This window comes from Nipponia nippon, unplaced genomic scaffold (genome assembly GCF_047370975.1).
Source record: "Nipponia nippon isolate SJK-2023a ecotype South Korea unplaced genomic scaffold, ASM4737097v1 scaffold_3, whole genome shotgun sequence".
In the NCBI taxonomy this organism is placed as follows: Eukaryota; Metazoa; Chordata; class Aves; order Pelecaniformes; family Threskiornithidae; genus Nipponia; species Nipponia nippon.
Window position 1 is genome coordinate 122881360 of NW_028262347.1, and position 13076 is coordinate 122894435.

Below are 13076 nucleotides of genomic sequence, written 5' to 3' on the forward strand. Positions count from 1 at the left end.
TCCATTTTTCTCACCTAATACACCCAGCCACCTTCTCCTGCTGCCTTGCAAAGGGTGAAACCACCCGTTCTTGCCGAAATCAGCCCAGCCAGGAGGACAGCTGAGGTCCAAGCCACCTCCCATCACCCTGGCAACATTGCTCATCTCCCATATTTTTTAGGTGCACCCGCATCAGAAAAAGAAAACCAACTCTTTGAGAAATCTCCCAGTTCAAGGAAAAATCTGATCCCGACCATTTCTGATCACATCCTGCTGTTATGGACATGGTCCCTGGAGCTGCGAGACCAAGAGCGCTGCGCCTAGAAAGGAGATCACGAGATTAATTAACACGCTGTCAGAACAACTGCTGGGATTTCAGAGGTTGGATGTTGCCCTCCTTAGGCTTCTGCTTCACATGGAAAGGGAAAAAAAAAAATGAAGTTGGAACGCAAGCCCAAGCCCTGCACAGAAATAAGAGGATGGTTGATGTCCTTGTTTTAAGGGGCACAAGGGTGGTCGGAGACGCCAGGCACCTCCCCTGGTACCCAAACCCTCCTTGCTTGGAGCGAAAAATAGAAACCGGCCTCTTCGCATCTCACCTGCCTCTGGACGCTGGGTATAATTAAATGACACATCATCGTCACCCACTCGCTTGAGTATCACCCACCAGGTTTACACCCAGTTCGAAGGCGGAGAGACACAAAGCAAAGTGTTGGTGTGCATTTAAAAAAAGCAAAAAGATTTTCGTGATGCTGTGGCTTTTAAAAACTCTCACTATTTCAATGACAAACCGTGTTCATCGTTTGGTTTCTGCCCAAAGTTGAAGCCTCTCTGGTTTGGTGCTGTATGAGTAAATAAGAAGGGGAATGATATGGGCTCACCGCCCCTCTCTGAGCTACGGGAATTGCAGAGAGAAGAGACAACACCAGGATCTTGAGGAATTAAAGGCAATGTTTTCCCAAGTATTTTCCCTCCCAGCAGAACTTTAACAGTTAGGTCTCTTTCTTAATTAGCCCAGTTATGTGACCATGTAATTGCTTCCAGGAGTGGCTCCCTCCCCTCCTGCTTGGCCTAAATATCCCTCCTGGTATGAAGAAAACATTTCTTTCGGGTCACATTATTTTTATTTTGATTATGGGACCAGGTTTCAGGCCTATAAACACATGTGGTTACCAGCACAAGCGAAAAATTAACCGATCCGCTGCCAGAGCCAGATGCTGATCCTGCACCCAGCACGCCGGGCTCCATCCCCAGCTCCACTGTTAGCACCGAGGGACTCACGGCATGCCCCGTGCCTCAGTTTCCCCATCTGTAAAGTAAATGCTTTGAGGTCTACTGGAAAGCCCAGTCTGGACACTTTGGCTTTCCTTTGCTTTGAATCATGGAGACCATTGCACACAAGCCATTTCTACCCTGTATAAAGCCAGACTAGAGGACACATGCAGCCACATGGACACCTTGCCATTATTTCAGCTCTTTGTCTGAAATCACCTAAATTTCCAGTTTTGTTCCTAGAGCGGCATTAAAAGCAGCCTAAGGGAGTACCCAAACCTGCAGGGTTTTCTTGAGCATGCTTATCCCCCGTCTCTCCCTGCCCACGAGGAATTAGCTGGTTTTCACAGTGTTCCCGTCCCAGGGAGGGCTCTGACCATGCCCCACGCCCCAAACGCCCGCCCCACCAAAGGCAAGAATGCTCACCATAACTTGCCTAATCCTGCTCGTCCCTCTGTGCCAGTCCTCCCACGCGGAGAGCAGCCTGCCAGAACTGCTTTTCATAACTGAATAGCTACGAAAACCCTGGCCCTTGCACAGCTCCTGGCTCTGCTTTCTTCCCATTCTGCTACAGCCCTGCTGCCCCAAGCCCGGCAGCACATCCCTGCCTCAGGGATCCACCCGCTGCCATGGGCACCCAAACCCGGCTGGGTTTCCTCCCTGGAAACCGGGGATGCTCCAGAGGACATGCCTTGGGCTGGATCCCAGTTGCAGAGTTCCTCGGTGATGGTGGTGTTGGTTGTTGGTGATAGAAACCGCCGGGCGTTCAGCAGTGGCCCCGGCTACCCAGCCTGGACCGGTGGGCGAGGAGGGGATGGGAGATGGGGTGCCCATCGCTCTGGCTGCCACCAGGAGGGAGATGCTGCACCCAGGCAATCCGTTCCTCATTCCTACAGCACTCATGCCTTGCAGTATGGGGCTTCAGGACCCTTTCTTTATCGTATCGGTGCTTGCAGAGCATGAACCACCCTGACAACTGTTTTTCTTGAATCTCATGCTTGAGGGCAGCTGAGTAACGCAGGGTGCTCAGGCATCACTGTCTCGCTTTGGGGGATTTTTTGATGCAGAGGACAGTAGCCAGAGAAAACACTGGCTGAAACTTTCTTCGTCAAGCTGAAGGTTTTCCAGGAACACGGACTGAGTTGCTTTTGGACATACAAGTGATTATATTTTTGCCATCCTTGGGTCACTTGCCTGTGCCAAAGCCATGGCTATCCAAATTGTAAATGTGCACCTGGGCTCACCATCCACTGGAGGGAAAGGGAAGCTCCTGTTGACCCCCCGGGATCTCCCCAGCTAAGCCCTCTGTTTTCCAGCTGACAAACTTTTCCCCTTGGTCTGATGCGATGGAGAAGCCGTCTTTGCCCCATGGTATCCTCAGAGGGCAAGGAAGGTCGGCGCTGTGCCGGGAGCACCAGTGCCACCGCTGGGCTTCAGCACCCTGCAGGCAGGGCCAGCAGCTCGCAGCTGTCCCAAAGATCCCACCTGGAGAAATATTTTCGTCAGATTTGCCACCTGATACAGTTGGGTTTTGCAAACTTTATTGGATGGGCTTAGCCTAAACTGCCGAAGCACTCGGTCCCGCTGGGATAATTAAATTAGTTAACTGCAGTTGTAAGCCAGCAATTTCAGGCACATCTACTGCAAGGGAAACACACGCGTGTGTCTCACATCTCTGGGTGAAGGTGTCCATCCATGTCCTCCAAGAGCCTCACCGGAGCCTCGAGGGAGCAGCTGAAGGACAGAGATGCCGGAAAACACTGATCCAGCCCAGCTGCGAGCTCTGCTTCAAGCATCAAGGTCCTGCTGCCTCCTCATCATGTCCCCTGTCCTGCATGGGGATGCAAGGCTGGGGAGGGAGTCGAGGACTGCACCGCTGCGGCTCTGCACCACCCATCAGAACTTTTCCTACTGCAAAGTGGAAACCAGAGCCTGGACCCTCTCCTCCTTCCCTATCCATCGCATGAACCTTCCACATCAGCAGAAAAAGCACCTGCAGGCACCCTTCCTGAAGGCGGTGACCTCCTGCAGAGACCCCAGCCAGCACCAGGAGTGCTGCGTGGAGAGGAGGGTCTGCCGAACAGCTACCGCCACACAGCCCGCAGCCCTTTGCCTGAAATTCGATTACCAAACACATCTGCTCCGGTGACACGCTGCTGCTTTTAGCATCCTGGCTATTTCGTAACCATGAGCATTTGTTTGTGCCGTCCCCGCTGCTCAGCCCGTTTCCATTTACTGCTTCTCTTCCACGTTTCCACTGACGGCTGAAAATCGTGACTCTCACTTTGGGTTAACCTGGTAAGCAGGATTTAAGAATGGCTTGCAAATGGTTAGGGATTTGGGGAAGAGATGACACCCCGAGGCTGCTGGGGGGGGGGCTAACCCTTGCAGGGACAGAAAGCAAGACCCACTTCTGAGTGCACGGCCTGTGGGAGCCGCTGGCCCAGCTCCCGGCGCTCCAGGGTGGTTTCCAGGCAGGATCCAAGCCTTCTGTGCTCCCCGAGGATGCTCAAGGAGGGCAACCTGCTGGGCCTCGCTGCGCCTTCATCCTCCTGAACCTGGGTCTTAGGTGGGTTTGCGTCGGTCCTTCTTTATCCATGTATTAGCCCCCATGTACTGGTTTTGGCTGGGATAGAGTTAATTTTCTCCACAGTAGCTAGTATGGGGCTGTGTTTTGGATTTGTGCTGGAAATGGTGTTGATAACACAGGGATGTTTTCACTATTGCTGAGCAGTGCTTGCACAGAGTCAAGGCCTCTTCTGCCTCTCCCCCCACCCCAGCAGCGAGCAGGCTGGGGGGCACAAGGAGCTGGGAGGGGACACGGCCGGGACAGCTGACCCCAACTGACCAAAGGGCTTTTCCATACCATATGGCATCATGCTCAGCACATAAAGCTGGGGGGAGAAGAAGGAAGGGGGGGACGTTCAGAGTGATGGCGTTTGTCTTCCCAAGTCACCGTTACACGTGATGGAGCCCTGCTCTCCTGGAGATGGCTGAACACCCGCCTGCCCATGGGAAGGAGTGAATGAATTCCTTGTTTTGCTGTGCTTGTGCACGCGGCTTTTGCTTTACCTGTTGTCTTTATCTCAGCCCACGAGTTTCCACATTTCTACCCTTCCGATTCTCACCCCCATCCCACCGGGGGGGAGTGAGCGAGCGGCTGGGTGGGGCTTAGTTGCTGGCTGGGGTTAAACCATGACACCCTCATACAGAAGTCTGACACACAAGTCCAACAGCTAGATGCTGAGATTTGTTAGAACCTTTAGCTGTGTCCTCCGCCCATGTTGGGGGCGCCCCGGTCCCCCACAGGGTCCCACCACCGTGGAGACGTGGGATGGAGAGCTGTCCAGAGCAGGAGCCAACGTGGGGACTTGGCTGTCGGGGTTGCTCTTGTTTAGAATCTGTGTTTTGCTGGGGCCAAGGCCAATCCAGAGAGGTGAGTGAAGAGGTGCAGGATGCGATCCCAGCCTGCGGTTCAGTTCCTCAGAGAAGGGACTGAGCCAAGTGCATGGGCATGCTGTGCCTGTGAAGCCTCACGCAGACCTCGGCAGGGACCTGGAAGGGCTCGAGATGAGCTACAGCCGGTGCTAAAACCCTGATGGGCACCAAGGGAGCCGGGAAGGAGCATCCATGGGCTCACAAGGCTGGAAGAACAGCTATAAAAAGAGGCTTTCCAGGCCCCAGTGCAAGCCTTTTATTCCCCAAAGTCTGCAGAGCAGAGCACTGGAAGCAAAATCAGCTGGACTTGATGCCCCATTGCCTTGGTGCTGCACCGGGGCTGCATCCCCGCCAGCGGGATCTGTTTAGGGGTCTGCCCTACCTGCCACACTGCCTCTGTGCCTTTCGTTTGCAAAGGCTGGCAATTGAAGGGCAGAAAATCGCAAGGAACCTTTGGGAAAAAGGAAAAAAAAGGCTTCATTGGCATTTGCAAAGATAAACTCATTAATTCTTTTAATGAGGGATGAAAGCCTCGGAGCCTGCCACGGGAATGGGAAGATCACTCCCCGCTCCTCCGTGCTCTCCTTTGGTGTCCCTGCGAGCTGGCCCAGCACAAAGCGATGAGCAAAGAAGAGCAAATGACTTCTGCTCTGCCCTCCCAGAGCTTCCGAAATGCTGATCTTACCATGGTGCAAGCACCGCTCGGAGATGGTAACCATCACGCAGGCTCTCAGAATAGCCATGCGAATAAAAATAGTCCCATCCCTTTGATCTCTTCCCTTTGTTCAGCCGTGAGCACTCCCGTAGATGCAGCTGGGGCACACGTGCATCATACCAAGGCTTTGCAACTCATTCAACGTCTTGGTCTCATCCCGAAATCTCTTGATGATCACCTCTGCCTCCTCCTGAGGTTCCGAGCAGCTTGTCCGGAGGGATACGATGGGCACGTTCAGCCTTGCAAGACCAAACCACTGGTCATGGCAAGCAGACGCCCCAGCAGGCAACGAACCAAGGTGCTCGCTGGCACGTGCACAACCAGCTCTGCGTCCACAAATACTGCATTGGATTTTGTTACCTGCTCACCCACATGTGCTACTAACGTCTCCAGGCCAAATTGCCCCGATGCAACAAAACCCAGTGACATACCAACATGAGCCTTTGCACAGCTCCTCACAACCTTTGCACACATGCCTGCGTGTGTATGCAAACCCCCACGCAAAGTATAAATGCAAGTTATGCTTTGCATGTCCAAATACAGCCCCAGAAAATGCCATCGGAGGAAATGTGGATGAGGAAGATTTCCCCAGCCACTGCTGGGCACGCAGAAAGAGGAGCAGCCCATTTCCCAGCCCCGGCACCTGCGCTCGGGGCCGCATCCTTCCCCATCTTTCCCCGGCCGCTCTGCACCGTGGGCTTTCAGCCTGGACAGCCCATTTCCACAGCCGCGGACCTCCTCCCACACCGGCGGGTTATTAACGGAGACTCAAGGAAAGCTGCAGTCGTCAGCATGCGGTGGCAAAGGCAGTTTCACTGCGCTGGTTTTAAGGCGAGACGCCACCTGGGAACAAGCGGTAGAGCCGCTATCTGAGCGAGCTGGGGGGACGCGGCGATCGCTTCGCATTGCTCCCCGTGGGTCTGATGCCCATTTGGGGACAGTCACCTTTGTTCCCTCCCTGCGGCGGCAGCTCGGGGGGCTCCGCGCCTGCGGGCTCCAGGCAGGGGCGGGAAGGCAGGCAGCGAAGGGGCAGCCTCGCCCTCCCCGCCACCGGTTTTGAGGCAATTTGGGTCTTTTGCAGGCTTTGGTTTGCTGGGAAACTCCCGCGTGGGCTTGGGGGACATCCTGCACTGCACATGCAGGTGAAGCAACGAGTGGCTGCTTGTACAGCGAGAATTAGGAGGGGGTAATTGCGCTATTCCAACCTGTGGCTACCAAAATATGGTAACACGTGTAAGTTGCTTTTACTGCTCGTCCAGCTTATTAGCTAAAAAAATAAGCTTAGCCTATTAAACATTGCTGATGTGGTTTATCAAAAGATGAGAGCAACCCTTGTGTTTTTTCCCCTGCTATCACCCAAATATGTGATTCCCTCACCCTTTTTTACCCTCTAAGCTCCTCTGGAGGAGGAGAAGCTAATCTCTTCCTCCAACACCACTGCACTCCTTCAAACACCCTCTGCACTGCCAAGCATGAAACGCCATCAAATATCGCGTTCTTATAAGAGGGGAAAAAGCACGTACAGCGTCGGATGTCGCCCCGCTGGGGAACGGCAAGGGGAGAAACCCACAGCTGTTTCTCCATCCCACCCAGCGAATTGCTGCCAGCAGTTTCCCTGCAAACAAGGGGATGCCTTGCACCGGGCAGGCTTTGCCAGCCGCGGCTGTACAAAGAAAATCAGGGCAGATGCTCCTGACACGGTTCCCTCTGGGATGAAGCGCAGCAGCACTGCACAGCAGATGATGGCATTGAACCAAAACCACGGGGGAAGTTTTCTGGCCGGCAGAAGGTGACAGCCCACCCTGGGAGGTGGCCAGGGCAAACCCCCTGCTCCCACAGCAGCAGCCCTGGGGTCTTCAGACCCCCCGCTATCTCCATCCCACACAGAGCTGGTGGTGCCATTGACTTTACGACTATAAATTATTGATGTGGGAAATGTCAAATCATAAAACTGCAGAAAAAGAAATTTTATGAGTGTGAAATGGAAACGCTGCTTGTGCTGTCCTTCGATACAGCCTCTCATTTTGGCTTTCGCTAAAGTCCGGTCACTTGGTCTTGCAGGGAGAGGACCCAGGAGCAAAATCCTCCCCGATTCACACTTCAGATCTGTTATCTGGCTTTGCGCAGCAGATTGAAGAGGGAGGTTGTGCTCTGTGTTTGCAACTGAAAATGAAACGTGATAACATCTCCAGAGTGGAAAATTACAGAGGCTGAGAGCAAGTAAAGCCCGTAGCGGTACGTATTCGGCTCCCAAAGGAGCCAGGGCTAGGTGCCTTGGGGTGCTGCCTTCACCTCCTCATGGCAGGCTGAGGGCTCCTCTCTCCTGAACTCAAAAATGTGGGGTTTAACATATTCCTGCTTGAAACATGTGCCAGGAGGAAACAACATGGTGGACTTGGCGTGCAAAAATCCACGCAGAACAGAAATGCAGGGATTTATTACAGAAATCCATTTGGAGAAGGGGTTTTCTGCTCGGACAAAAGGATGCACTTCCCTGTAACACCCGTGTTACTCTGCGCACCACAGGCCCACCTCAGGAGGATGCTAAAGGATTTTCAGCAAAGCAGAGAACAGCATCACCTCACTGCTGAGCCCCGTCTGCAGGGCCCTCGCAGGGACGGCACTGCCGCCTCTTACCTGCGTCATCTTGGCGAGGTCCAGCGAGGGCCGTTGCTCCTGAACCTCCTCCGGTCTCCGTCGCTTGATCCCGACCTTTTTGTCATTCAGGACACAGGGCTGTGAGCGGCTTCGGGAGAGCCCACCGGCCCGTCGCCCCAGCTCCGGCGTGGAGGCAGGCGTGCTGCTTGCCGAGGGCGGGCAGTACTCTGAGGAGGAGAAGTGGTCATGCGAGTAGGAGAGGGACCTCTGCATGTCCACCCGCTCTCCTCCGTGCCTGCTGGTGACTGATTTCCTCGGCCCCGTGCCGAGCTGGCATCCCAGCCGGCTGCTGAGGGCGGGATGCTCGCAGGAGAGCGGGTTGGACCGTGAGGGCAGGCTGAAGCTCGAGCTCCTCTGCATGGTGGCAAAGCCGTTGGAGTAGCGTTGCACACTCCCCCCGCTGTAACACCGCCGTTTCTCGACCGGGGTCCAAACCTTCGAGCCTAAGGGTCTCCACGAGGTCCCGCAGCTTGACATTTCATCGGAAAATGAGAGCGAGCGGCACTGGCGCTTGCTGGGGGGGGCTGAGGGGTTGCCGTGGGGGTCGCTGAGGCTGAGGTCTTTGATCAGGTTGGTGACGGAGCAGGTGCTGGCCGCCTCCCTCGGCCAGCGCGAGCCCTCCTCGCCCTTGTCCGACAAGCAGTCCCAGATGCTGGCGCCCGGCTGCTCGAGCTGAAGTGGACATTTCCTGCTGAGATCTCTCCATCTGTCATTTTCTGGTTCAGAAAGAAGAAAACAGAAAAACACACAGGCACAGGCGTTAGTGTTAATTAATTCTGCGATTCGCTTTCTACGTCCATAAACAAAAAGAGTAGCATATGGGACGTTTTCCAGTACAAATTAATTAACTCTTGGAATATGGTTTTCCGAACTGCCAGCAGAGTGGTTGCTGCGGTGTAGATGGAGAGAAAGACAAAGTGATAATCGCAGCAGGAGCAAAACTGCTAGAAGAAGATAAAAACATGCCTTTGAATATCCAGATTGCACTAGCTAAGGGAAATTCAGGAATATAAAATGGTACGGCCATTGCCTTATCTCCGTGCTAAATCATGTCTCAGACGTGTGCAGTTTGTTTTGGGCTCCACAATCAATAATTGCCTGAGAGGTTCACAAGAACTGGAAGTGAAGAGCACAAAGCTGTAGCACTGCTGGGGTGAGATGGACCTCGGGGGACAAACCACCAGAAAGGAGATGAGAGAGCAGTTGGGATGGTCCTAACAGAAAGGGGAGTGCTCCCGGGCATCGAGCTGCCTGTCATAGCGCAGAAATCCCAACAAGGTCATCAGAGCCTACGGGAAACCAAAAGCCACCCCGACACCCATCAGGCTGTCCTGCTGTCAGCCACTGCTGAAACAGCATTGCTCCAGTGAAACCAGCTTATCCCCACTGAGGCTCGGAGCACCTCTCCCAAACCAACCCAAAGATACTGTGGCTAACAAAAGTCGGTGCACATAATAAGCTCTAAGATGGCCGATGCTCTAACAGATGCACGATAAACCTCCAGCAGTTCTTTGCAGGATGCTGTTCTCAGGTGCCTGCTGTGAGGCTCATCGTCCATCTCCCCTCCGCCCCCCACATCTGGGGCCACCTGGGTGCTCTGGCCCAGGTGCCCCCCTGCCCAGTTACCCACACAGCGTGGGAAGGTGCTACAGAAACCAGGTTCCCACACCCTCCTACTCTTCTGTGGCAACCTGGGCTTAGCATCTCTTTGGGGTTGCTTTGAAAAACCCAGTTGCACCTAGCACGGCCAATTGTTTGCATTTCTGTAACAAACAGAACGCTGAAGCATTTATTTAAAGGAACAAATCACTTAATAGGTTCACTTTTTTTTTTTTAAAGGACACTTTTTTAACATTTTCTCCCTCTCTCTTTCATTCATCTTATTTCCACAGGAATTTGTTCCTCCTGCAAATGTGGCTTGCATTAACAGTCTTCCAACACAGCACAGCAAAAGATGGTGGTGACCTGTTGCGTGGTTTTGCGGTCGGCATAAAGATATTCCTTTTATCAGATGGGTTTTGCTCCGAGAAACCTGCACCTCCAAAGTTCGCTGGCTGAAACATATATGGCTAGGGGTAGCTCCACATAGGAAGACTGCAAACCTGGCTACAGCTGTATTCAGGAATCCCACTGATGACTGTGTCGGAAGAGAGGATTAAGGGTGAGGATCTCATTCCCACATACGGTCCCACTGAGAATAAAAGAAGAAAGCAAAAGATCATCAAGGCCTGGCTCTCCGGCACAGACGAACGGAGCTCTCTGCAGATACGCCGTTGACGCTCAACAGGAAAACCATGGTAGGACAACCCCATCGGCTGCTGCAATGGAAAAAAGTAATCACCCAACAGACCTTCTCTGGTGACTGTTTTTGTCATCGGCTGCTGCAAACAGAGGCAAACGGTGCTAGCTAACCGTCGCTGCGAAGTTTCACATGATCGTATCTAAATCGTGCAATATTTTTCAGGGGTTTTGGGGTTTTTCCACTCAGGCAACTGAAGGATGAATTAAAAGCTGTACCCAGCCCGCAGCTGTAGGTACTAGCCTGATAGGGAAGATGCAACGGTGCAGAACGCTTCCGACCAGGGCTCGGTTTCAAGTCAGGAGATCAGATTGGGGGCCCCTTACACCACTCTTGGCCAGTTTTCCCATTTCTCCCTGCATCCAGCTGCTGCCGTAACAGCTCCAGCCACAAACAGCCTGGCTCCGCACTCAATAACCGCACAGCATTTTAACTGTCGCTGTCTTCGTTTTAATAAACACAAGAAAAAGCGAGAAACCTGCGCTAAACAACTACATCTATGTTTAGATCTTCATTATTTTCCCCCTGTATTATGCTGCCAGCAGAGAGATTTCTTGGGTCAGGTCAGCAGACAAAAGAAACAGAAATAGAAGCTGATTTTTCGTGGCAAGCTGCCACGATCCTCTGGCCGGAGACGTCACGCTGTACAAAAGGCCTTGGTGAGGAGGATACGGGACACCTTCCTCTTTCACCCTTGCTTCGGCACAAACAGCTATAAATCTTCCCAACCTTGCAAAGAGACCGGTAATTGCACCGTTATCCCCAGCAGCAGCTTGGGGTTATTTGCTTTTCCCCTTGCACCGTGGGAGCTGGTTTTTTGGCAGGGCGGGGAGAAGACCCTGGCACTGCCTGGCCCCTCCAAGCCCCCAGGCACCACTGACCGGTCCCTAAACTACCAGATAACCCAGAAAATGGTTTTTCAGTGCAAAGAGAAAACTATTTGCCCCGAAACAAATGGAAAATGGGGTAGTCGAAGGGCTGAGGGTCTAATTAAAGGACTCAGGAAAGCCTTATTGAGGAAAAGCGGCTGGTTTTCTGTTCAATTTTTTAAAACTAAGTTTCACATCCTGAGCATGCTGATAACGATAATTGCAGTGGAGCCATTAATACTGCTGCACTTGAGCATGTATTAATTTTCTGACATTACAAACCTCAACTCAGTTTACCCCGAGGCAGTAATTTGTTCCAGGATAAAACCCACCATGAGAACCCCTCGGTTCGTAAGTGAGCCGCTTCGCTGGAAAACTCCCCTTTGCCTATTGGAAAAACGATAGGAGAACCACCAGAGCATGATGTAAGGGTGGCACGAGGGTCTCTTCCCTGGTTAAACAGGTCCTTCTTGGCTGTTCATGTCCTTGGATGAAATAGCATCTTACTTTTGGATTTTCACTTAAAACCGCAAAAATAAACACTTCAAGTCACTTAATGAGCAAGTCCAGCAAATTTCTTTCGAGACGTTTTGATCTGCAAATCTGCATTTCCAGGGTGAGGCAACACAAAGTGGATTTTCTGGCATCTCTTCGGTTGTGAAATAGCTTTCCAGCTCCCAAGACACAGAGAGGTGTTATCGGCAGCCTGGGGAAGACTGAATTTCTCGTCCTGCCCTCGCTGGCTGCAGCAGCAGGAGCCTGAGCCCTCTGGCAAACCATGCATGAAGCAGCAAGGAATTCAGACTGGCGTGAAGCAGCATTAAATTCAGGTTACAGCTGCAAGCTCCCAGGCTGCCCAGCCTCAGGGGGACCCCAATGCAAACTATTTCTGCCTTCCAAAGCAAGGCTGAGACAGCTAGCTCTGATTCACCCCCAGAGAGAGCGATCCGAGCTCTGGCTGCCGCGTTGACCCCCCAGCCTGCACACCTTCCCATCGCCTTTCCTGGCCTCCGGGACAGTTTGGTGGCAGAGCCGTTGACCCCGGGGTGATGGGGAGCAGCCCTGCCAGGGATGCTCTGGGAGGGAGATGTTGGGTGTCAAACTGCCGGACCACTCGGGGTGCGGGTGAAAAGCGGCCGTCACTGCAAGCCGCAGCGTCTGCTCTCTGCGCAAGGCGAGTGCCTCGCTGGCAGGAATTGCTGGGCTGGGCAAGTGGCAACAAGCTCCGGCAAGCCCCGGCACGTCCTGGGCTCTGGCTGCCGGGCAGTCCTCACCTGGTTTATTTTCCCCCTCTTCTATTTTCAGAGACAAGCCAGAAGCCGCCTGCGTGAGAGCAGGGCTTAACCCGCCCTGGGACCACCAATAGCATGCTCAAACACCATCAGCACTGCTATCTATTCCTAAATTTCCTTTCAGGCAAAACCAAGACCTTCACACTTTTAAGGGTGAACATGAACCCTTACAACGTCCATCTGTTCTCCTGTGTGACCTTCACGGCAACAAACGAGCCCCACGGTCTGGGGTGCAAGGCACTCGCGAGCTGAAGTCACATCCCAAAATCAAGGAGAGGGGTGTTGTCCTCCAAACATCCCGAGGGCTTTGCACAGCCCTGCGGAGAATGGGATCCATCCTCAGAGCATCACAGCCAGATTCCCAAACGCTGAGCTCCAGGTTTTGCAGGAGCAGTGCACGGACACGCCAGGCACCTTGCAACTTCGGGATGGTCGCAGGCTTTTTAAATGACTGCCGTCCTCCTCTGGTGACACAGAGTAAATTTTAATGACCACGCTTATAACCACAGAGAAGGGTGTAAAACCAAAACGCTGACACAACTTTAACTACAGCG

At 53.1% G+C, this 13076-nt stretch overlaps 1 protein-coding gene across 3 annotated transcripts in view; it reads right to left on the bottom strand.

Moving 5' to 3' along the window:
• FAM53B (family with sequence similarity 53 member B) overlaps positions 1–13076 on the bottom strand; it is a 56471-nt gene that overhangs the window by 16636 nt on the left and 26759 nt on the right. For all 3 annotated transcript variants that reach the window (XM_087764596.1, XM_087764597.1, XM_087764599.1), the window contains one exon: positions 8042–8778. In XM_087764596.1, coding sequence (XP_087620722.1) covers positions 8042–8778 — 737 coding nt within the window. The remainder of the gene's footprint in view (positions 1–8041; positions 8779–13076) is intronic.